Source organism: Mobula birostris, chromosome 13 (genome assembly GCF_030028105.1).
Source record: "Mobula birostris isolate sMobBir1 chromosome 13, sMobBir1.hap1, whole genome shotgun sequence".
Lineage (NCBI taxonomy): Eukaryota > Metazoa > Chordata > Chondrichthyes > Myliobatiformes > Myliobatidae > Mobula > Mobula birostris.
The window spans coordinates 81,858,772-81,885,589 of NC_092382.1; the positions used below are offsets into that span (position 1 = coordinate 81,858,772).

General features: G+C 44.7%; 1 protein-coding gene across 1 annotated transcript in view; it reads left to right on the forward strand.

The window, feature by feature from the left end:
* Window positions 1-26,818, forward strand: part of LOC140208017 (uncharacterized) — an 84,549-nt gene that overhangs the window by 18,083 nt on the left and 39,648 nt on the right. The window contains exon 3 of the mRNA XM_072276549.1: window positions 10,630-10,816. Coding sequence (XP_072132650.1) covers window positions 10,630-10,816 — 187 coding nt within the window. The remainder of the gene's footprint in view (window positions 1-10,629; window positions 10,817-26,818) is intronic.

Consider the following 26,818-nt stretch of genomic DNA (forward strand, 5'->3'; position numbering starts at 1 on the left):
TCGCTCCCTCAATTTTGAGGCTGTGCCCTCTTGATCTGGATGCTCCCCACCATAAGGAAACATCCTCTCCACATCGACCCTAACTAGTCCTTTCAACACTCGACAGACCTCTAGATTTCATTCGCTAAAGCACCTGAAATTGTACGGGACTGCAGTGAAGTAACTGGTTTGAGATGACTGCATCATCACTCACCCTTTAGTTGCGGGGACAAATCACAAAAGCCTCGGGTGATACTCATGTGCTCATAAGGATCAGGACCTGTTGATATTGGAAAGCTTTCATGAAATCATGTCTGGCAAACATGGTTAAATCTGGAACTTGCAAATCTGATTTTGGGCTGAATGCGTTGCTTTACCGTACCGAGTTCCTGGATTTCCTGCAGTATCTTATCCAGCTTCGGTAATCCGTCCCTCATTTTCACAAAGGATTCCCACATCACCCTCCGGGCCGGGGCTTCTTTCTCCATCACCAGGCTGAGGAAAAGTTTGGAACTCTCTGCTGGGTTTCCCTTCTCGACAAGCTCGGCGACTTTCTGTAAAGGGGAGCAATAAATTTATTGTGAATATTTAGGGGATCGGTTCAAAGGGAGAAGGGTGTGGGGTCAGTTTTTTTTAAAATCAGAGACCCGTGGATGCCTGGAATGCGCTTCCTGGTGTGGTGGTAGAGGCAACTGCATTACAGGCTATCAACAGATGTTTGGATAGGCGCACAGATGTAAGGAGGATGGAGGCATATGGATATCGTGTGGGTGGGAGGGTTCAGAAATACTGGAAAATCTTCTCCACAGTCCACACCCTCCAGTTCTTTCAATATTTCATGTTGGTGCGAACATGTCGGCCCAGCGCATCTGTAGATGTGAACTTCCCCATGTTCGGGACACTTACAAAGATTGTTGTGTAAAAAGGGCCCAAAGGGTCATTGGGGACCCGAGCCACCCCAACCACAAACTGTTCCAACTGCTACCATCTGGGAAACGGTACTGCAGCACAAAAGCTGCGGGACACTTCTTCCACCAGGCCATCAAAATCAATTCAATTCAACGAGATTCTCCCTCTTTCTTCCAAACTCCAGGGAGCAAGGGTCCAGAGCCACGGAATGATCCTCGTCTATTAAACCTTTCCTTCCGCGCATCGCCTCTGGCTCCTCTCCAATGCCAGCTTGTCCTTTCTAAGGGACCCTCAAACTGCAGAATATACTCCAAATGCGGCCCGAGCAATGCCTCAGCATTATATCTATGTTCGTACATTATCACCCTCTCCAAATTAATTGTATCTTTGCATTTGATTTTTCTGTCACCGACTCCAGCACTGGAACCTACGATTTCTGAATTTGCTCCCCGTTTGGAAAATACTCTGTACCGTCACTTCTCTACACCCTATCCCATCTACTCGTTCATCTCTGTCCAAATACTTCTGGAGAATACCTGTTTTTTCAACTTTCCCTGTCTCTCTACCTTTCTTCAAATCTGGCCACAAAGTCATCCAGCTCGTTAAGATATAACGTGAACAGATGAGGTCCCAAAAATAAGCTTTGCTAGAAAAGCTTCTAACTCGGAAAACTAGGGTCAATTGCTTTATTTGCGCACTTGAATTTTCAGAAAGCATTTGACAGGGAGCTGCGCACGAGGATGGAAGAAAAAAAATCCCCGTCATTCCATCAGCTTGCCTCCTGTTACTCAGCCAACGTTCTGTCCATGCTGGTATGTTTTCTGTGATACCACGGGATCTTGTTTTGTTTAGCATCCTCGTTTGCCACTCCCTCTCAAATGCTTTCTGAAAATCCAAGTGCGTAAATAAGGCAATTGACTCCCCTTTGTCTATTGTGCTAGTTACGTATTAGAGCATAGAATAGAATAGTACAGCACAGTACAGGCCCTTCGGCCCACAATGTTGTGCCGACCCTCAAACCCTGCCTCCCATATAAACCCCCACCTTAGATTCCTCCATATACCTGTCTAGTAGTCTCTTAAACTTCACTAGTGTATCTGCCTCCACCACTGACTCAGGCAGTGCATTCCACGCACCAACCACTCTCTCAGTAAAAAACCTTCCTCTAATATCCCCCTTGAACTTCCCACCCCTTACCTTGAAGCCATGTCCTCTTGTATTGAGCAGTGGTGCCCTGGGGAAGAGGCACTGGCTATCCACTCTATCTATTCCTCTTATTATTTTGTACACCTCTATCATGTCTCCTCTCATCCTCCTTCTCTCCAAAGAGTAAAGCCCTAGCTCCTTTAATCTCTGATCATAATGCATACTTTCTAAACCAGGCAGCATCCTGGTAAACCTCCTCTGTACCCTTTCCAATGCTTCCACATCCTTCCTATAGTGAGGTGACCAGAACTGGACACAATACTCCAAGTGTGGCCTAACCAGAGTTTTATAGAGCTGCATCATTACATCGCGACTCTTAAACTCTATCCCTCGACTTATGAAAGCTAACACCCCATAAGCTTTCTTAACTACCCTATCCACCTGTGAGGCAACTTTCAGGGATCTGTGGACATGTACCCTGAGATCCCTCTGCTCCTCCAAACTACCATTTACTTTGTACTCTGTCTTGGAGTTTGCACTTCCAAAGTGTACCACCTCACACTCTCTGGGTTGAACTCCATCTGCCACTTCTCAGCCCACTTCTGCATCCTATCAATGTCTCCCTGCAATCTTTGACAATCCTCTACACTATCTACAACACCATCAACCTTTGTGTCGTCTGCAAACTTGCCAACCCACCCTTCTACCCCCACATCCAGGTCGTTAATAAAAATCACGAAAAGTAGAGGTCCCAGAACAGATCCTTGTGGGACACCACTAGTCACAATCCGCCAATCTGAATGTACTCCCTCCACCATCACCCTCTGCCATCTGCAGGCAAGCCAATTCTGAATCCACCTAGCCAAACTACCCTGGATTCCATGCCTTATAACTTTCTGAATAAGCCTACCGTGCGGAACCTTGTCAAATGCCTTACTAAAATCCATATAGATCACATCCACTGCATACCCTCATCTATATGCCTGGTCACCTCCTCAAAGAACTCTATCAGGCTTGTTAGACACGATCTGCCCTTCACAAAGACATGCTGACTGTCCCTGATCAGACTATGATTCTCTAAATACCTATAGATCCTATCTCTAAGAATATTTTCCAACAGCTTTCCCACCACAGACGTAAGGCTCACTGGTCTATAATTACCCGGACTATCCCTACTACCTTTTTTGAACAAGGGAACAACATTCGCCTCCCTCCAATCCTCCGGTACCATTCCCGTGGACAACGAGGACATAAAGATCGTAGCCAGAGGCTCAGCAATCTCTTCTCTCGCCTCGTGGAGCAGCCTGGGGATTTATCCGTCAGGCCCCGGTGACTTATCTGTCCTGATGTATTTTAACAACTCCAACACCTCCTCTCCCTTAACATCAGCATGCTCCAGAACATCAACCTCACTCATATTGTCCTCACCATCATCAAGTTCCCTCTCATTGGTGAATACCGAAGAGAAATATTCATTGAGGACCTCGCTCACTTCCACAGCCTCCAGGCACATCTTCCCACCTTTATCTCTAATCGGTCCTACCTTCACTCCTGTCATCCTTTTTTTCTTCACATAATTGAAGAATGCCTTGGGGTTTTCCTTTACCCTACTCGCCAAGGCCTTCTCATGCCCCCTTCTTGCTCTTCTCAGCCCCTTCTGAAGCTCCTTTCTTGCTTCCCTATTTTCCTCAATAGACCCATCTGATCCTTGCTTCCTAAACCTCATGAATGCTGCCTTCTTCCTCCTGACTAGAGTTTCCACCTCACTTGTCACCCATGGTTCCTTCACCCTACCATTCTTTATCTTCCTCACTGGGACAAATTTATCCCTTACATCCCGCAAGAGATCTCTAAACATCGACCACATGTCCATAGTACATTTCCCTGCAAAAACATCATCCCAATTCACACCCGCAAGTTCTAGCCTTATAGCCTCATAATTTGCCTTTCCCCAATTAAAAATTTTCCTGTCCTCTTTGATTCTATCCTTTTCCATGATAATTATAAAGACCACGGAGCGGTGGTCACTATCCCCCAGATGCTCACCCACTGAGAGATCTGTGACCTGACCCGGTTCATTACCTAGTACTAGATCTAGTATGGCATTCCCCCTGGTCGGCCTGTCCACATACTGTGACAGGAATCCATCCTGGACACACTTAACAAATTCTGCCCCATCTAAACCCTTGGATCTAATCAGGTGCCAATCAATATTAGGGAAGTTAAAGTCACCCATGGTAACAACCCTGTTATTTTTGCACCTTTCCAAAATCTGCCTCCCAATCTGCTCCTCTGTATCTCTGCTGCTACCAGGGGGCATATAGAATACCCCCAGTAGAGTAACTGCTCCCTTCCTGTTCCTGACTTCCACCCATATTGACTCAAAAGAGGACCCTGCTACATATTAGCCCAATAAATCTGACCGATTCACCTCAAGGAAGCCATGCAGATTCCGGCCTGTTTTATCACGCACCTCGAAGTATCCCGAAACTTCATTCTTAATGATGGACACCAACATCTTCCCAGCTACTGAGGTCAGGCAACTTTGCCTATAATTTCCTTTCTTCTTCCGTCCTCCCTTCTTGAAGTGTGGAGCTGTACTTGCAATTTCCAGTCCTCTGGAATCACTCCAAATGGAAAGAGCTCTATGAATGTGTCCACAATCTACTTAGCATCAACTTTTTGCGCCCTGGGGTGGAATCCATCCCATGCAGCTGACTTATCTCCCTTCAGAACTTGGAGCTTCGCAAGTTTCCTCCCCCTATGTAATAGGAGCTGCGCTCAGCTCTGTCCTCTGACACTCATATGACTGGTGTCTTCCACAGGGAGGGAAAATACTTACTGAGCTCTCCCGCTGTTTCTTTGTCTCCAATTACTACTTCACCAGTGTCACTTTCCAGTGATCCAATATCGACTCTTGCTTCTTTTTAACTTCCTTATATGACAGTAAAAGGCAACGTTTTGGTATCCTTTTTTTATATTATTGGCCAGGTTACCTTCATATTTCATCTGTCATCTCATTTGTCACTTGGTGCTTAGGAGCTTCCTCATTCCCAACTCCCCACTAGTTTTGTGTTGCATCACGTGCCCTTTCCTTTGCTTTTACACAGTTTTTGATTTCCCGTGTCAGCCACGGTCGCACCCTCCTCTCTTCATCGTGCCTATTTCTTCCTCGGGATGAACCTTTCAAATTGCTAGCAATATCTTCAGCCATTGTTGATCCGCCGTCGTCCCTCCCAATGTTTCCTTCCCATCGATATTGGCCAGCTGTCCAACAGTGCCTCTGTAGTTCCCTTTAATCCACTGAAATACCAGTGCGTCTGACTGGAGCTTCTGCCTCTCAAACCACAGGCTGCATTCTATCGTATTATGATCACTTCCTCCTCGTGGTTCCCTTACATTAAGCTCCCTGGTTATAAACCCCCCACCCGCAAATCCAGAGTTGCCTATTCCCTGGTGGGTTCAACCACAGACTGTTCTAAGAAAGTCAACCGATAAGCATTCTACAAATTCCTCTCTTGGGACACAGCACGAACCTAATTTTCCCTACATCCCTGCATATTGAAATCTCCCGTGGCTATCGTAACATTGCCCTTTTTACTTGCCTTTTCTACTTCTCGTTGTAATTTGTACCCCACGTCCGGACTGCTCTGTTCAGGACTGTAAGAACTCCCATCACACTCACTTTGGCCTTGCAGTTTCTTGTCTCTACCGACAGGGATGCTACAAATTCTGATCCAATTTCGCTCCTTTCTTATGTTTCATATTCAGTTTTTTAACCAACAGATTCTCTCCCCCCAATACACCCCCGCCTGTCTTTTCGATATGATGTGTATCATTGGATATAAACCTCTCAACTATGATTTTCTTTGATGCCCACAACTGTATCCCGCTGAATTTCTAACTGTGGAAGAAGATTAACAGCCATATTTCATATATTCCACCTGCATTCAAATCGAACATTTTCAATCTGATTTTCACCACGTGTTTCAGTCTTTCTTCCATGTGACTGGCATATATTTTTTATTCTTATCTAAACAGTCTTTTTTTTTGAAAATCTGGAAACTTCCACAACTTATCCTGCATTTGCCTTTCATGTTACGTTCTCTTGTAAAGGACACCTAAAAGGGAAACAGGAACAATAAAAAAGGCATGAGGATCTTCTAGCAGACCAGGTGAAGGAGAATCGAAAGGGCGTCCACAGATTTATTAAAAACAAAGGAATATCAAAGGCAAAAAATGGTCCTCTTGAAAATTAGCCTGGTCATCTCTGCACGGAGCTGATGATTTTTGTTTACTTTGGAGACGGTTGCAGAGTACACACACTGAGGCAAAAGAACAGTGAGGCAGTGGGCCCTGTACTGATTACAGGAGAGCAGATGTTTGATGCCTTGAGGCAGATTTGGGCGCGTTGGAGGAGAGCAAAATAGTTCCATTGATGAATAGAAGTTTTCAGAATAAACCGGTAAATTATAGGACATCAGCAGTGGCAAGTTTTCGGAAGAGGTATTTTAAAAATCCGGATATATATCTGTTTGGTTCGACAGGGACTGGTGAGGAATACTCAACGTGGCACAGTTTGCCTGTACGTGCTACAGTATGTCATGTCTAACCAATCCTATGGAGTTGCTGTCGAGGAGATTACTAGGAAAGCTGATGAAGACAAATCAGTTTGACAGGATCTCGCATGCGGAGGTTAGTCAAGGTTCAATCACTTGGCATTCAGGACGAGAAAGTTGAATTTGACATTGGCTTTGCGTGAGAAGCCAAAGAGTGGTAATAGACGGCTTCCTCTTTGACTGGAGTCCTGGTGTGCAGCAGGGATCCGTGCTGGGGGTTTGTCTCCTATATTAACGATCTAGATCATAGCGTTGTAAATTGGATGAGCACAATTTCGGAGGACACCAGAACTGGGGGTGTAGTGGACAGCGAAGAAGTCCATCATGGTTTGTAGCGCTATCTGCTTAAGTGGTCTGAAACTACAAGTGGAATTTAATGCAGATAAGAGTGAGGTGTGGCTTTTTGTGAGGACATGGCATGCAGGGCTAACACAATGAACTGAGAGGGCAGTAGAGTGGAGAGATCTGGAATGCAGATGACAGTTCCCAGAGAGATATTTAATACAGATGATAATACAAGAGGGATCTGGAATACGGATAATATTTCCCAGAGGGATCTGGAACATTGTTGATGATTCCCAGAGGGATCAGGAGTACAAATAGTAATTCCCAGAGGGACCTGGAATACAGATGATAATTCTCAGAGATAGTTGGAATACAGATGATAATTCCCAAAGGGATCTGAAACACGGTTGATGATTCCCAGAGGGATCAGCAATACAGATAGTAATTCCCGGAGGCATCTGGAATACAGATGATAATTCCCAGAGGGATACGGAAATGCAGATGTGCACAATTATTTAAAATGACGTCACCGGTAGGTTTGTTCGTATTTCGTGTTTCTGGCACGTTGGCCTTCATAAGTCACAGTACTGAGTACAAGAGTTGGGATGTTGTTCAAGTTGTAAAAGACGTTGGCGAGGCTTAATTTGGAGTAATTTGCTTAATTTGCTGGTGAGGACACATTTCAGTCTTAGTCCCCTCGATGCAAGAAAGATGCCAATGAGCTGGAAAGATTGCCGAGGAGGTTTACAGGGATTTTCTGGGATTTGAGGTACCGGGTAATAGACAGAAGCTGCTCAGTTTGAGACTGTTTACACTGGTCCGTACAAGATTGGTTTTACACTGGTGCATGAAATGTGAGAGGCATCTGTAGAGTGAACACAGCAGTCTTTTCCCCGGGGTGGAGAATTAAAAAAAAACTAGAGGGCATAGTATTATGGTCAGGGGGAAGGGGGACTTGAATAGGGTCCCAAGCAGAAAGGTTGTTCACACAGAGGGTGGCCAGTGTATGAAATCAGCTGGAGGGAGTGGTCAAGGCAATATATATCAACAGCAGTTAAAAGATAACTGGATAAGCATATGGACAGGATATGTTCGGGCGTTATGAACCACATGGAGGGAAATGGGACTAGCGTAGATCTGATCTTGATCGGTATGGATCAAGTGGGTTGAAGGCCCAATTTTTAGCTTAAAATGAATTCAACAGCCATGGCACATTAGTCCATGACTGCGGGCGTTAACCTGCAATATTATTGAATCGGGATGAACGAACCTCACGCTCGCCTTTACACTCGTTACTGAAGAATGACAATATACAAACTTTAGCCCTGTTTCTGGAATATGGAGTGGAGTAGAGGACAGGCAACTTTCTCCAAATGAAAGAGTTAAACCCGGACAAACGCAACTTTCTCGTGGTTAAAATTGGACAGTCGAGATGATATTTCTACTGGATAGTTATTATTGACAGCGACTCATTAGTTTACACTCCCCACACCAGCGTGTTGAGCATGGTTGGAAGGTGCAATTGATTCTGAATCTACAGGCCCAGCTCCCCGCCTGTTATTGCAGAATGAGTGTTGGATGGTTGGGAGAAATTGTTCTGTGACCAGTGTCATCACTGCAGCAAACAGAACCGAGAATCGAACCAGACTGTCTCTTCCCTCGCGTTGCGATCGGTTCTGTCGCCGCGAAGAGAAACCGGCCAAATTCCGCCCGCTCACCTCATGCTCTGGTCGGCTGAAATGACCCTCCCGTCTCAAAGTCAGGCTGAGTTCTTCGACACCTCCTTCGATCGCGTGCTTCAGTCTCTCCCGGTAGAAATCTGCCAGCTGGAGGAGCTGATAATTTTCGCACTGGGCTAGGAGCTCGGAGATCGTCGGCTTGGTACCTGCAAATACAAGCGGGAGAAGTAAGCACCGTGGGCGCAGCACCCGCCCCACATTCGCTCGCCAAAGTGAGCTCTGCGGGGCCATCTTCGCTGTCCGCTCCGTCTGCCTCTATCACCATCATCGGTACAATATTACTGTCTCCTTCAGTTTGTCGGCGTTGTTGTCACCACTCGCGTTATGAGAAAAAAGGTGCAAAACATCCAACAGTCGGACTACAAGCTCGGAGACGGGGAACTGGGCCAGTAGATTGAAAGTCGCTTGCGCCTGCAACACACCTCCAAATGACAGCACTCCGCAGCCCTCTCCCACCCGCCGACACTCACATCTAACGATGTTCACTGGGTCGCTGGATTGGATGTTTGAACCAATTGGGGTTTTGTAGATAATACAGCAATTTCAAATTTTAAAAAAACGGACCATAATTTTGTTATTCCGGACACTCTGGTGGGATTCGAACCTGAATCGTGGATGTCCACAGCTGAACTAATGCCACCACGTCCACCATTTAAAACTCTCGCCTTTTCCTATCCTCATTTAAGCTTCTATTTCACTCCTCCCGTTATTGTTCCAGTCTCTGCCCAGGTATCACGATATTTGAAGATATGTTGCTGAACATTCTGTGCCTTTTCTTCGAACAAGGCGGGTTTTACCTGGGCAATTCTGCCATTGTTGTCAATAAACACATCCCTCACCGCCAGAGAGCCGCTTTCAGACGACCTGACCGTAATCTTCATACAAGTCGATGGCCTTCTCTACTATCGTGATGAGTTCACACTCAGGTTGGATGAGCAACACCTTATATTCCGCCTGGGTGGCCTCCAACCAAATGGCGTGAATATCGATTTGTAGAACTTCCGGTTTATGGCGCCCATATTCCACAACCCCACGCGTCCCAATACCATTTTCTTCTCTCACTTTATGTTTGACTCCCCATCGCTTTCCTCCGGTGCTCCTCCCTGCTTTTCTTTCTTCCATGGCCTTCTTTCCCCAACTATCAGGCTCCCCTTTCTGCAGTCCTGTATATCTTTCACCAATCAACTTCCCGGCTCTTTAATTCATCCCACCCCCTCTTGGCTTCAACTATCACCTTGTGTTTCTCTCTCCCCACCCCTAACCGTTTAAATGTACTCCATGTCATTTTAATTTTTTTTCTCCAGTCCTGCCGAAGGGTCTCGGCCCGAAACGTCGACTCTATTCCTTTCCTTAGATACTGCCCGGCCTGCTGAGTTCCTCCAGCATTCTGTGCGGGTTGCTTGGATTTGCAGCATCTGCAGATTCTGTCTTTTTGTTGTCTATTGTTTTACTTTTTTTCAACTGATCCGCACAACATTGTGGGCAGAAGAACGTACTCTACTATTCTACGTTCGATGACACTCAGACTCTGTCCTCCCGATACAGGAACACAGCTCCCTTCAAATGATTGACAAGGAAGGACGCTATGCCCTTTACACTAGCTGTTGTTTCCAAACATGGCTACATTCCTTCATTGCTCTCTACCAACCTACTGGAGCCTCCATTTTCCTTCACCCTGAAGGAGGCAGAATCTCCATTCCCGAACTGATTACGGAACCATAACTGAGTGTTCCCTTTAAATCACAATCACTCCAGTATGTGGTTTGCTCCTCCCTTGCCTTACGGTTCCTGGAAAAACCTCCCCTTCCTAGTCGTCAGAGTGATGCACATTTATCCAAAGTAAAACCCTCCCCTCTGCGGACAGCACTTCTGCCCTCTCACGGAGTAACCATACAGAACCTGTCGGTGTTATCTCTCGCTCGCTCAGCTCTTATGTCTTCCCTCTACCAAAGTGCAGGTTGCAGACAGCAGATGGCCACCAGGAGAAGGGGAGGAAGCAATCGGTGCAGCTGTCCCCCTGTGCTACAAGTATGACCCTGTGGGTACGGCTGGGGAATGTCCTAAAAGTACACCGCAGCAGCAGCCAGGACAGTGACACCGTGGCCGGCTCTGAAGCTCAGCAGGGAAGAGCCAAGTCAGGTGGAGCCATAGTGATAGGAAAATCGATTGCTAGGGCAAGGAGCAGCAGATTCTGAGACCACGATAGAAAAGTCGGGATGGTGTGTTGCCTCCCAGATGCCAGAGTCCCGTATGTCTCAGAGCGGATGAAAAGATTCTCAAGAGGGAGAGCAAACAGAGTTTGTGGTTCACATTGAACAAATGACACACTGTGAGTAGAAAAGGGAGAAGAGATCCGGGGCAGCGAGGATAGAGAGTCAGCGAAGAGGCTGAAGAGCAGGACCTCCAAGAGAGTAATCTTTAGATTACACCCTGTATCATATGCTATTCAGGGCAGGAAGAGAATGATACTACAGATGAATGAATAGTTGAGGAAGTGGTGCAGAGGGCAGGGTTTCAGATTTCTGGATCACTGGAAACTCGTCTGGGGATGTTATGAGTTGTACAAAAAGGATAGGTTTCATCTGAATTCGAAGGCGACAAATACCATAGCGAAAACGTTTGCTAGGGCTATTGGGACGGATTCAGACTAAGTTGGCAGGGAGATGGGGAGCGCAGTCACGGGACAGAGGGTGGGGCAGTTGGTATTCAAGTAGATGTAGTGTGTACTGAGACTCTGAGCAAGGGTAGGCAGTTGATGGGGCATAATTGCAATGAGTGGGATGAGTTGAAGTGTAACTTGGGCGGGGGGGAATTGAAAACGACACAGGACTAAAGGTATGTTATTTGAATGCACGCAATATCTGGAGTAAAGTAGATGAATTTGCAGCGCATTTAGAGATTGGCGGTTGTGACGTTGTAGGCATCGCTGAGTCGTGGCTGAAAGAAAATCATCATTGGGAGCTGAACTTCCAAGGATAAACTTTCTATCGGAAGGTCAGACAGATAGGCAGTGGTGGGTCTGTTGGTAAGAAAATGATATCAACTCCTTGGAAAGAGGTAACATAGGGTTGGAAGATGTACAATCCTTGTGGTTGAGATAAGAAACTGGAAGGGTAAAAAGACCCTGATGGGGATCATGGATACCACCCCCACCCCTCCCGAACAGTAGCCGGGATGTGGGATATAAGATAAACGGAAAATTGAAAATGAAGGCAATAAGGGCCACGCTATTGTTGTCATGCGGTATCTCAATATACAGGAAGGTGAGGAAAATCAGGATGGCGGTGGTTTCCAAGAGAAGGAATCTGTAGAATCAGAATCGGGTTTATTATCACCGGCATGTGTCATAAAGCAGTTCAATGCGATACACAATATAGAAGAGAAAATAATATAATAACAAGACCTTAAGATATAGGAGCAGAAGTAGGCCGTTCTGCCCATCGAGTCTGCTCCACCATTCAATCATGGGCTGATCCAATTCTTCCAAACATCCCCACTTCCTTGCCTTCTCCACATACCCTTTGATGCCATGGCTAATCAAGAGCCTATCTATCTCTGCATTAAATACACCCAGTCATTTGGCCTCCACAGCCGCTCGTGTCAAAAAATTCCACAGATTTACCGCTCTCTGACGAAGGTAATTTCTCTGTGTCTCTGCTTTAAATGGACGTCCTTCAATCCTGAAGTCGTGCCCTCTTGTCCTGGACTCCCCTACCATGGGAAGTAACTTTTCCATAACTAATCTGTTCAGGCCTTTTAACATTCAGAATAATTCCGTGAGATCGCCATTCATTTTCCTGAACTCCAGCGAATACAGCCCAAGATCTGCCAGACGTTCCTCATACGGTAACCTTTGCATTCCTGAAATTATTCTCGTGAATCTTCTCTGAACTCACTCCAATGTCAGTATATCCCTTCTAAAATAAGGAGCCCAAAACTGCACACAATACTCTAAGTGTTGTCTCACAAGTGCCTTATAGAGCCTCAACATCACATCCCTGATCTTATATTCTATACCTCTAGAAAGGAATGCCAAAAATTGCATTCGCTTTCTTCACCACCTACTCAACCTAGAGATTAAACTTCAGGATATCCTGCACAAGGACTGCCAAGTCCCCTTTCACCTCTGAATTTTGAATTCCCTCCCCTTCTAAATAATAACCTGTCCGTTTATTTCTTCCACCATACACTTTCCAACATTGTATTTCATTTGCCAATTCTTTGCCCATTCACTTAAACTATTTTAGTCTCTCTGCAGTTTCTGTTTCATCACAATTATCTGCTCACCCACCTATCTTTTTATCATCGGCCAATTTATCCACAAATCCATTAATCCCATAGTCCAAATTATAATAAAATAATAATAAATAAATAAACAAACAAACAAATACATTACAGTATATACATATTGAAGAGATTAAAAATTGTGCAAAAAAAAAAACTAGAAATCCTATATATATAAAATGTCAGGTGCTGTGCAAGGTTTCAACGTCCATTTAGGAATCTGATGGCAGAGAGGAAGAAGCTGTTCCTGAATTACTGAGTGTGTGCCTTCAGGCTTCTGTATTTCTTAATTGATGGTAACAGTGAGAAAAGGGCATGCCCTGGGTCTTCGAGGTCCTCAATAATGGACGCTGCCTCTCTGAGACACCGCTCCTTGAAGATGTCCTGGGTACATTGTAGGCTAGTACTCAAGATGGAGCCAACTAAATTTACAACCCTCAGCAGCTTATTTCAGTCCCGTGCAGTAGCCTCGAACCGCCCACCTCCCATACCAGACAGTGATGCAGTGATACCTTCGAGATCGCACTTACTAGGGGAAATGCAATTCTGGATTGGTTGATGGGTAACGAGCCAGATTTCTTTAGGGAGTTTAAGATAAAGGAACTCTTAGGAGACAGTGATCCTAATATGATGGAATACACCCTGCAGTTTGAGAAGCTGAAGGTAAAATCAGAGGTGTGGAAGGAAAGGAATTAGAGGCGCATGGGAGTAGATTTTGACCAAGGGTGAAAGGATGGGAATACTAGCAGGTCTGGCGGCAGAACAGCAATGGCTGTAGTTTCTCTAGACAATTCGGCAGGGGCATGATGAAGAAGTATTCCAAAGGTAAGATGAGGCAACAGTGGCTGACAAGGGATGTCTAAGACAGTGTTAAAGCAAAAAAAAAGGGCAGATAATTTAGCAAAAACTGGAAGAGAATTTGAGGATTGAGAATCTTTAAAAACTAACAGAGGATAAATAAAATATGCAAGAAAATATTAAATATAAAGACATCCAGTAATATCAACAAAGGATAGAGTGTTGTTCAAATATGGAAAAAGAGAGGTGAAAGAGGATTATATTGGGCCACTGGAAAATGACACCGCAGATGTAGTAATGGGGAACAAAGGGGTGACGGAAGAACTTAATAAGTATTTTGCGTCAGTTTTCACTGTGTAAGACACTGAAGTATGTCAGAGATTCAAGAGTGTCAAGGAGCAGAGTGGGTGTGGTTGCTATTCGTAAAGAGAATGTGTTTGAGAAGCTGAAAAGTCTAAAGGCTAAAAGTCACCTGGACCAGGTGGACTGCCCCCTCCCCCAGTTTCTGAAAGTGGCACATGGAAAGATTGTGGAAGCATTAGTAATCATCTTTCGAGAATCACTGGATTCTGGAATGCTTCCCGGGGACTGAAAAATTGCAAATGTCACTTCTCTTGGTAAATAGAGGGAGGCAGTAGAAAAGAAATTACAGGCCCGTGAGCCACACTTCAGTGTTTGCTAAGATGATAGAGATGATAGAATGATCGTGTTTCGGGGTTCTTTGAGCCACGTGATGAAGTAAGCCAAAATCAGCGTGGTTTTCTGAAGGGGCTAGAATATAAACGCAAAGCTATGATGCTGAGAGTTTATAAGACATTGGCCAGACCGCGTTCGGAATATTGTGAGCAGTTTTGGGCCCCTTAATCTCCGACAAAGATGTGTTGGCATTGAAGAAGGTCCTGAGCCGATTCACGAGAATGAAAGGGTTAATGGACGAAATTTTTTTTCTAGCTTTTTACCTGTACTCACTGCAGTTTAGAAGAATTAGAAGGGATCTCCTTGAAAACAAACCGATATGGATTTGCTTAGATTGATTTGCTTCCAATCGTGACTGAGTCGAGTACCAGACGACAAAAGCTCACTATAGAGGGATGACCATTTAGACCAGAGATTAGATGGAACTTATTTGGCCAGTGGAAGGGGAATATGCGGAATTCATTGCTACGGATGGCTGTGGACGCCAAGTCATTGGGTCTAGTTAAAGCAGAGGTTGGTTCTTGGTTAGGCAGGTCTCAATGTGGAGAAGGCAGGACAATGGGTTTCAGAGGGAAAGTAAATCAGCCATGATTGAATGGTGGACAGACTGGATGGGCCGAGTGAGATAACTCTTTTCCTGTCCTATGGTCTGACGGTTACCTTTGTGCATTATGGCCCCAAGCATCAAATCTGGAACGAATATTTATATTTGAAAGAATTCTTCTGTAGCTCACCCGTTTCCCTTCTATCGGCTGAGGACCCTGGATCTCCGTCCTTGTTTGCGCCATCAGCCATGGCGGGGATGAAGTTTTCAGTATTCAGGCGCCCTGCGATGAACGGGAGAGAGACACGAGGGTCGTCAGAAGAGTAACTTGTCTTTGTTTCTGATGAAGTGCATTTGCTGATTCCCCAATTGAACTCCGCTCCCCATAAGGGAGTTGATGTCATATGGCAGAGAAATAGCCCTTCGGCCCGTCATGTCTACAACAACCATCCATACTAACCCTAATTACTGCCACAGGCAAATCCTGCAGCATCTCCGGCCAGCAATAGTGGTCAGCGAACATAAATCGGCACAGGAGCCCTACTTTGCCATGCAGACATGAACATAAAGCGAATGGAACGGGGGTGGTGGTGGGGATCAAGCTTAGAGCCTTGTGGTGCGCCACTGCTGATGATGATTGTGATGGAGATGTTCTGGGCAGTATATTCATTTTAATAGATTCAATCCTTGAACTGAGACCAATAAAAGGAATTAGGTTCCATCTTGTTATATCTTCCTTAATGTTTCTTATATATAAGCTGATAATTGCATTCTGATAATTTTGCCAAATCTTTTGGCATAATGATGCCGAAATATTTGACGGACTCTTTTTGCCATGCCGAAGGATATCTACTTTCAATTTCTCTTGGTGTGCTATAGTTATATGAAAGTAGTTGGGTTTTATCTATGTTGCTCTTATATCCTGATAATTGGCCATATTGTTCAAAGTATTGCATCAATTTAGGTAAAGAGTATGTTGGTTGCCTTAGATAGATCAAAGTGTCATCCGCGTAAGAGCCAAATTTATGTTCTGTCCCTTTAATAGTAATTCCCCTGATATCTTCATTTTGTCTGATGTATTGAGCTAATGGTTCCAGGTATAATGCGAAGAGTTGTGGTGACCATGCACAACCCTGTCTCGTGCCCCTTTCTAGAGTAAAACTATTAGATAAATATCCATTGATTTTAATCCTAGCAGTAGGATTGTCATATAGTGCCTGTATAGTTTTAATAATTGTGTCATGTAGACCAAATCTATGTAAAGCTCTGTAAAGAAAATTCCAATTAACCGAATCAAATGCCTTTTCAGCGTCCACGCTTATCACTATTGCTTCAATTTCATTTTTTTTATGTGATCCATAATGTGACATGTCCTTCGTATGTTGTCTTGTATTTGGCGTTGTTGTATAAAACTTGTCTGATCATTATGTATCAGTGGGTAGAAACTCTTCTAATCGTTTGGCCGTGGTGGAGGTAAATAATCTTTAATCCACATTAAGAACAGATATTGGTCTAAATGACCCACATTCCATTTTATCCTTGCTTTCTTTCTGTATGGCTGAGATTATCTGCTCCTTCCAGTTGGATGGCATTTGCTCCTTCTTAGAGCCCAGTTCAGTGTGGGGAGCAAAACAGGAATTAACTCATTTCTAAATTCCTTATACCACTCTAGCATATATCCATCTGATCCTGGTGACTTGCTTAATTTAAGACTATCAATTTTAGTTTTTAGTTCAGTTTCAGTTATGTCAGCAGTCATCGTTCTATTTTGTTCTTTGCTTAAAGTGGGTAACTCTAAAGAATTCAGGAAGGTGTCAATTTGGGCTATACTGTCCCCAGGAACTTTCAAATATAGAGCTTCGAAAAACATTTCAAAAGCTTCTTGCATATCACTTAGCTTATTTTTTTTTATCACTGTTGTTCTTGGATCCCTAATTCTCTGAATTGTATTTTCTGCTCTCTTTTTTTTTCAGTTTCCACGCCAGTATTTTCATAGATTTAGATCCACTTTCATAGTGTCTCTATTTCAGAAACATTACCTTTTTTTCTAATTCCTTGTGTAGCCAAACTATTAATTTCATTCCTATTTTTAAAAATTTCCTCCAGTGTATCCTGTGCCAAACTCAATTTGTGTTTATCTCTAGTTCCTTCAGCTTATTTTGTAATTCCTCTAAAATTTTATTCCTTTTTTTTTCTTATATGAAGATATCGCTATAATTTTCCCGACTGACAGCGATCCGTTAGAGGAGCAAATACCTAGACGGCAAGAAAATCAACCTTCCCGATCCGTTATATTGGACAGTTCCTCTTTGGTATGACTTATCTTACACGGGGGTGACATAAGGGACAGGAGTTCTGCCACCACATTTTCAGCAAAAAATGCATGCAAATAACATGAAATTTACAGCCAGACTTATGTCATTAAAAGCAAAAAGGAAAAAAAAAAGGAAATTGGTTTACAGATTAGTTTTTGCTGAATTCCCTGCAAATGGAATTGTTTGGCAAGGAGCTTGACTTAACTTGTTCACAGTTGAAGTGGGAGGGAGCTGAGGAAGGGCTTTTCCTTAATTCCGACTGGGCAGATGACTCTGTGCTGGGACGTTTAAGCTGAAAATCGTCTTGTCCCGGGCAGGACGGGACCTGCTGGGCGGAGCTTCGAACCTTGCAGAGCGTCGGCGGCTCGAATTCACAGCCTGAGACTTGCAGACTTTAACGAGAGAACATCCGGCTCAAATCTGGGGTCAAGCAAGCGTTCCCGACCGATTAGATACCATGGATCCTTACCATTATCCGTAGGCGCCTGGTTGGTTAGGAACAGCTGGGATTGAATAACAAGGGAAGAACTTGTGAGATCTGCGCAGAAATCAACTGAGAAACTGCTTGCGAACGTGAGGTAAGGTTAACGCAGCTTGTAGTATTTCTGCATGTGTTTCACCTTGCTCTCCTCAGGGATTTCGCTATTCGCTGTACTCCTCCTCCTCGGCCCACTGTCCGACCTGCCCCTGTCGAAGATAAGAAGATAGGAATATGAGACATAGAAGCAGGAGTCGGCCATCCGGCCCGTTTAGCCTGCTCTGCCACTCAATAAGGTCATGGCTGATCAGACCATGAACTCATCTCCACCTGCCTGCCTTTTCCCCATCACCCTTAATTGAAATGAAATGAAAAATCTTTATTGTCATTGCACAATACAATTTGTCATGCACCAATACAGCGAAAAAGAGTTTGCAACTCTCGTACTCAATGCTATAAAACAACAAATAAAGTAAACAATAAATAAAATCAAGTAACCAGCCAGCACAAGCAATGTCCAGCAGTACAAAAACACAACTCAGATGCATGACAGCCGTAAAACCATATTAAAGTAGCAATATAACACATTTATGGATGATGCTTGATCGATTGGTTCAGAGCAATTATAGCTCTGGGGCAAAAGCTATTTTTCAGTCTGGGAGTGCGGGGCATAGAAAGTCTTATAACGTTTGCCAGATGGAAGAAGTTCAAACAGATGATTGCATGGGTGTGTATTGTCCTTACAGATGCTTGTAGCTTTCCCTAGGCAGCAAGAGCTGTAGGTGTCCTCCAGGGCTGGGAGCTGTGTCCCGATGATCTTCTGTGCGCTAGAGACGACCCGCTGAAGATCTTTCCCTACTATGCAAAAATCTATCCAATCTTGTCTTAAATATATTTACTGAGGAAGTCTTAACTGCTTTATCGGGGGGGGGGGGGGGAGATCTCCGTCCTAAATCTACTCCCCGAATCTTGAGACTATGTCCCCTAGTTCTAGTCTTTCCTACCACTGGAAAAAATCCCGCCTCTATCTTATCCATCCCTTTCATATTTTTATATGTTTTTTTTATGAGATCCTCTCTCAATCTTCTGAATTCCAGCGAGTACAGTCCCAGGTGTCTCAATCTCTCATCATAGTTTAACACCCCTCATCTCTGGAATCAACCTGGTGCACCACCTCTACCCCACTGCCAAAGCCAGACCCGACCGCTCGGTCAGGTGGGTGGAACCGGGTCTGCGGTGTCCACCTTTTCCCCAGGCCGGGCATGTCAGTGGTTCTACCAGCCCTGCTGCATCCTCCTCCCACAGACGCGGTATGGGATCAGTCAAGGGCCATAGGGCACAGTCTGACACTCGAGTATTTGGCTCCTTTTCGTTGGGCAGTGTGAGGTGAGGACCTCCGTCGGCCAGAGTTGAGCATCGATGTTGTGTCCCAGCTTTCTAGGTACGCAAGCCAGGTCAGTACGATACTGTTGCCCATATAGCAGGCTCCACACGCTCCACTCGCCTGATGAACACAAAGGATCGGCAGAGATCGATACAGTTTGGTACCGGCAGCGTCGCCGGAATTACCAGTCAGCTTTGAACTCAACGTAGGAACTCCAGCTCCGAAGTTTTCCCTCTGTGTTTACTCTCGGAGCTCTTCTCATGAGTGGGTCTAGCCATAAGGCCGCGGAGGTTTGAGATCAAAGTATTCCTTCTAGACGAGCTGCCAGCCGCAGCTGACGAGCCACATCTACCGGAAGCGGCTGTTATTAAGACCCTTGCCCCTTCTCCTGTCAGTGTGCAAAATTAGAGCACATTGTATTGGGGGTAGGGTACTGACATGGATAGAAAATTGGTTGGCAGGCAGGAAACAAAGAGTAGGGATTAATGGGTCCTTTTCAGAATGGCAGGCAGTGACTAGTGGGGTACTGCAAGGCTCAGTGCTGGGACTGCAGCTATTTACAATATACATTAATGATTTAGATGAAGGGATTAAAAGTAACATTAGCAAATTTGCAGATGACACAAAGCTGGGCGGCAGTGTGACATGTGAGGACGATGTTATGAGAATGCAGGGTGACTTGGACAGGCTGGGTGAGTGAGCAGATGCATGGCAGATGCAGTTTGATATGGATAAATGTGAGGTTATCCACAATGATGGAAAGAATAGGAAGGCAGATTACTATCTGAATAGTGTCAAGTTAGGAAAAGGAGAAGTACAACGAGATCTGGGTGTCCTTGTTCATCAGTCAATGAAAGTAAGCATGCAGGTACAGCAGGCAGTGAAGAAAGCTAATGGCATGTTGGCCTTCATAACAAGGGGAGTTGAGTATAGGAGCGAAGAGGTCCTTCTGCAGTTGTGCAAGGCCCTGGTGAGACCACACCTGGAGTATTGTTACAGTTTTGGTCTCTAAATTTGAGGAAGGGCATTCTTGCTATTGAGGGAGTGCAGCGTAGGTTCACGAGGTTAATTCTCGGGATGGTGGGACTGCCATACGTTGAAAGATTGGAGCGACTGGGGTTGCATACACTGAAATTTAGAAGAATGAGAGGGGATTTGATTGAAACATAAGATTATTAAGAGATTGGACATGCTGGAGGCAGGAATCATGTTCCCGATGTTGGGGGAGTCCAGCCACAGTTTAAGAATAAGGGGTAGACAATTTAGAACGGAGTTGAGGTTAAACCTTTTCACCCAGAGGGTTGTGGAACTGTGGAATGCTCTGCCTCAGAAGGCAGTGGAGGCCAATGCTCTGGTTTCTTTCAAAAAAGAGTTAGATGGAGCTCTTAAAGATAGCGGAGTGAAGGGATATGGGGAGAAGGCAGGAAAAGGGTACTGATTGTGGATGATCAGTCATGATCACAGTGCTGGCTCGAAGGGCTGAATGGCCTACTCCTGCACCTATTGTCTTTTGTCTATTGTTCCGTCGGGGTCAGTAGCTAAACCACACGTGAAGGCCAGGAGCCGGACTTGGTTGTCAAAGGCTATTTTAGGTGAACGTCTTTGGGAGCATTTAATAGGCAGTGGGACCTTGATCCCATTACCATCTTTGGCTGCAACAACCTGAAGGAATCAGGACAGTGCATCAAACACGAAAATAAAGAAAAAAATAACAGATGAGAAACCCGCAGCATTTCGGGCACCAACTCTAACGGGTACTACTTCACTCTGGGATTCGAAATCACATGTATATTATTCTTGCATCGATTCTGCTGCCATTCCGTGGAAAATGAATGTTAAATAATATATTAAACCCAGTTCCTTCAGTATTGATTGACAGCAAGCTACCGAGCCGGCTGCTGAGATTTCAGCAGAGAGGCCACTCCCTCTCCTGAGGAATGTGCATGTTGGAATTCGTCCTGCGGGCAGGCAGCTGTTTGCACAGAGATACTGAGTTCTCAGTCCCACAGAATAACAACCTGCACCGCCCTAGTCAGCCAAAAACCCTTCAGCTGTTTGGCTGCATGAATCGATTATGAAAATATATCAAACAAGTGATAGAATTTTTATGCCGGACCTCGGCGAGAATAATGCCGCTTCTGATGTTTATTTCCCATTATTCATTCACGCAACATATATTTTTTTAAAGTGTTCTTGTGTTGGGGTGCGGGATGGAGCAATCATTGGCTCTCTTCTGCCGGCGATATTGTGTGATCGGCCGCGGTTTTTTTTAAATCCTTGCCACGGTTTGGATTTCCTATTGGTTTATCCAAGGTCAACGCTGCACTCGGGGAGGTTTTAAAATCCTCCCGGTGAGACAGTGGACGTGTAATTTGTTTGTTGTCTTTGAAGGACCACAAACGCTTTAGAAATTTGAATCCAGGTAAAACAATTTATAAACAACAGAACATCTGCTCCTCCCTATTTTTTTCTTTCTTCCGTGACCTTCTGTCTCTTTCACCAATCGACCTCCCAGCTCTTTGCTTCATCCCTCCCACTTCAGGATTCACCTTTCACCTTGTGTTTTTGTCTCTTCTCACCTTCAGCTTTTAAATCTACTCTTCAGCTTTTTTTTTCCAGTCTTGCCGAAGGGTCTCGATCCGAAGCGTCGACTGTGTTTTTTTTCCACAGTCGCTACTGGCCTGCCGAGTTCCTCCAGTATTTTGTGTGTGAAACAATATACCCCGTCAGTTTAGCGTTTTAGTGAACCCATTTAGACGCTAACCACAAAAAGAAAGATTTATTTCATATCAGAAACGCGAGAAAACCTGCATTTGCTGGAAAACCGCACGCAGCACGCACAACATGATAGAAGAACTCAGCATCATCTATGGAAAAGAGTAAAGAGTCAACGTTTCGGGCCGAGGCTTCATCAGGCTCTTTGTCTAATGTCTGTTCGCCCTCATGACTGTTTGCTCAAATCGAAAACATGTGTTCCTGCGGCCTGTGGAAAACAGGAGGATACATATTAGGCCATCGACATACCATCTTATGAATTTAGCAATAGGCGACATGACGAAATAACTCCCAGAAGCATTAGAAAATAAATAAGCAAGAAAGAGACAATAAAATTTTCATCTGTAAAATCAAAACTACAGAACTCGATTCCTGAGAACTGATAATCCCCAAGGACCCAAAGGTCATCAGTCCACCGATGTCGTGGAAATTTATTTTACTTGAATACTCACTCGACCCCATTCCTCGATGCAGGAACTTTTAAACTATCCTTGTGAAATCCCGCTGGTTTCCCTGGCTTTATAAGTCTAGGGAAGCCACACTCCGGTTCGACAAGCCCTTTAGACTGGGGCGGCTCTCTCGCCCCAAACCCTGGTTTGTGTGAATGCTTTGTAATTTGTAACTCAGTGCCAAGAAATAACAGACAACATACCGCAGATCAGTAAAGGAATTATATTGTGAACCTCAAATAAAAGATCAGTAAGGGAAAGGAAGAATAAATAAAAAGGGCCCAGTATAATTAAACAGTCCAATTTGCACAAGTTGGAGCTCAATTCATTGATCCTCAGTCGATCTCGACGCCTGCTTCCATTCAATCACGATCTCCTCAACGCCTCGTATCCTACGACCTGTTCTCTCCAGCGTCTTCCCTCTTCATCTCGCTCCGACCAAAGGAGCCAGATCACATTCCAAAGCATCTGTTATCTCTCACTGCTTCTACAGAATGACCTTTATGTTAACAGTGAAACATTTCGCGGGGCGTTACGCGTTACCAATGTGAGACAGAGTACTGATCTCTACCGGCACTTAACCCTGAGAGCAGAGATGACAAGTAGGCACCCTTTATACAGTTAATATGTCACAGGATACTTTTTACTAAAATCCTCCTGACACAGGCTGCGAACAAAGATTAGATCTATACAAACAACTTCTATTCTGGCTTCATGACTCATAGCAGGCAAACAGGACGAACGAGGGCATGGTGCCAGATGCATCGGGGCTGGAGATGGGCACATTCTGTAGTTCACGCCTTTCCAGCTGAGAGGTTTTGCAAGAGCAACTAAATTTATACCAAGCCCCCAAAGTAGGTCAGTACAATTATCCTATCACATGTTGCCAAACAACTTTTGCCAATTCTTCCACAACCGAGAGGATTGACATATACTATTGTATCAACATGCTGACTTTCAGATTTCACAATTGTCCTGCGGCTTGGGGAGCAGCTGCAATAAACACAGTATCAAATAGATGGGCGAGGTGATGGTGGAAGAGAGAAACAGAGAAAACCAGGAACGAGTCATTCAGTAACTCAACGTCGGTGGCGGGGAGAATGACAGTACCTGCGTTGAAAGACGAGACGGCACTAAAATGGCAGGGCCGGCAGCGCCTGGGCGGATCATGAATGGACGCAAATAAGAGGAAATCTGCAGATGCTGGAACTTCAAGCAAAACACATCAAATTTGCTGGTGAACGCAGCAGGCCAGGCAGCATCTCTAGGAAGAGGTACATTCGACGTTTCGGGCCGAGACCCTTCGTCAGGACTAACTGAAAGAAGAGCTAGTAAGAGAATCGAAAGTGGGAGGGGGAGGGGGAGATCCGAAATGATAGGAGAAGACAGGAGGGGGAGGGATGGAGCCAGGAGCTGGATGGGTGATTGGCAAAAGGGATATGAGAGGATCACGGAACAGGAGGCCTAGAGAGAAAGAAAAGAGGGAGGGGGAAAACACAGGATGGGCAAGGGGTATAGTGAGAGGGACAGAGGGAGAAAAAGGAGAGAGAAAAAAGGAATGTGTGTATATAAATAAATAACGGATGGGGTATGAGGGTTAATGACAGCTCTTTCCCCAAACTCACCAACCTCTGATTGAAAAAGCTTCCACTCGTGTTCCCTTTAAACTTTTCATCTTTTGTGTTTTAATCTGTGCTTCTCTGTCAAATCTCCCTACATTCTTCTAAGCTCTCGCAAGTAAAACTCCAGTTTATCAAACTTTCCCAACGGCTCATGTCCTCAATTCCTGCGATAAGCTAATAAATTCACTCAGCATTCTTTCCTCTGTCATCTTTCCTGGTAACCAAAACTGCACACAATACTGCAAATTAGGCCTCACAACGTCTTATGCAACTTCAACATCACATCCCGACTCTTGTCCTCAATACTGTGAGTTATGAAAGTCAACGTGACATTTGAAGAGATGGAATATTTGCTTTTATTTCGGGGACGATTGAGGAAAGGAACAACGACACCTTTCTCTAAATATGTCTGTCTGTCTAGCTACCATATCCGATGCGGACGTTGGTGACCATGGCTTTCCATACAGATCTATCCCTCGTTCTTTGGAAAACTTCCATTTCCTCGATGTGCAGCTACCTGACTAGGCTTTTGATGTACATAAGCCGAGGTCTTCCTGTAGGTTTGCTCCCATCGATCTTTCCAGAGAGTATGAATGTTTCTAGTTCATCTTTCCGCATGATGTGTCCTAGGAATCTGAGATGTCTTTCTCTTATTGTTGGTACGAGTGATCGAACTGCTTGCGCTCTTCTGAGAGCTTCTTCATTTGATGTGTATGTAGGCCATGATATTTTCAACATTCTCCTGTAGAACCATAATTCGGCTGCTTCTAGTCTCTAAATACAGTATATACGACCAAAAATAAGAGTCCAACTTTGAATACTGCTGCAATTTTTCGGGATTATTTTTTTTTCCCTAAATTTTTAACTGTCTCTCTTGGAGTGAATTAAAATCACCAATCACGGACCAGACTTGCCACGCTCGTCAAACAAAATCCTGATGAAGGTTCTCGCCCAGAAACGTCGACTGTTTACCTTTTTTCCATATATACTGCCTGGCCCGCTGAGTTCCTCCAGTGCCTTGTATATATTGAATGAAGAGCTGGGATGTTCATTGTCTGAATATGGGGGGGGGGGCGGTAATTAAATAGCGCAAATCAGTATTGGTTTAAGCAGTTTGGATGCGGGGGTGGGGGTGAGGACGGAATCTGGAGCGAATGCTAACCGTCTCAAAATTGCAATTAAATTCTTCTCGGGCTTGCAGCTGATTTGAGGGCGTTCTTTACCAGTCGAGCCACACCACCCGCTCTGCCTACCTTCCTATCCCTCCAATACAACATGTAAGCATGGACATCAGCACCCAACTACAACAATCCTTCAGCCATGATTCAGTGATGGCCACAACATCATACCTGGCCATCTGTAATAGTGCCATAAGATCATCCAACTTATGTCTTTTTACTTCGTGCATTGAAATATAACACTTTGAGTACTGTATTGGCTACCTTTTTTGATTCTGCATCGCTAATGCAATGATACTTACCAGCTGGCGGCAATTTTGTCCTATCATCTGCCAGCCCTTCTTGAAAGTCTGACTGCACGCTATCTTTGCTTTTTTACCATCCGTCCTATCTTGAGTCCCTTCATTCCGGTTGTCACCCCCTGTCTAATTAGTTTAAACCCTCACTAACAGTTTCAACAAACCACCCCGCAAGAATATTAGTCCCCCTCGGGTGCGGCTATCGATGGTAACCGACGTTTCGATGACAAACTCCGCCATCTTCATCAGGGATGGTGCCGAGTTATCTCGAGTCCGGGGGTGATATATCCACTCAGCTCCTGCCATCGTCCCTCCTGATTGGTTACTCCTCAACCAATCACGTAACCGCTGTCCCACAGTGTTTAAAATCACATTCAAGTTCTTACTTAGAGCAAGATCTTCGCTGTGGGGTCCGTCATTTCTGATTAAGATGAGAAGAAATGTCTTCACTGAGACGGGAGTCAATATTTGTAACTTTCTGCAACAGAGAGCACTGGACAATAATTAATTGAACTCTCCAGAATTCATCACGAAGATTTATGGATATCTGAAGGAATTAATAAGATTAAAACTGATTAAAAAGAAGAATAATAGTGTAGAGGCAGAAGGTCAGAATTACTCTTGATGGACAATGCGGCAGCATGAAGATTCAAATGCCATGCATCTGGTTTCAAAAATTTCTTCCGAACCTTTGACTTATCATAAAGTGACACGGCGAGGTTAGTCAGCAAAATAGAACTGGTCTGTTAGTCATCATCAGCCCTCACCCTGTTTACTTCCAATTTATCATCATTCCACTGAAGTCCAAATGTTTCTTCTGGCCTGCCTTGGATGCTGTTAAACAACTCCCTCACAGCTCTCTGTAGCAAATAATTCACGGCTCTTTCATGGACCCCATCTGGGTCCCACCGAGTCCTCTCCTTCTTGTGAGCGTATGCTCAGCTGTTTCAGATTTATGCCGGGGCACTCCCTATCGCTGTGCATAGGAAAACTTGTAGGAATCCTACCTGTCTGTTTCAATGAACTCGTTATTCTGCAGAGAGCCTGGGTTCATGCACTAATTGTGGCCCTCCATCTCTGTGAAAGTCTGGTGAAAGTTCCTGCCGCTCCCTCTGCAGAAACCATGTGCTGCTAAAGGAGCAAAATTGCGCCCCACACTCAAAGGTGTTCTCTCTGGCTGCCCTATATTGTGAGATTAAGATATCTTTACACCAAATCCAAGACCTGTTCTAAAATACTGGACTTCTGGAGGACCAGAAGGCAGCACGCTATTTTGGATTAATGCACCGAATAAGAGGCGACATGGCAGCGAGCCGGTG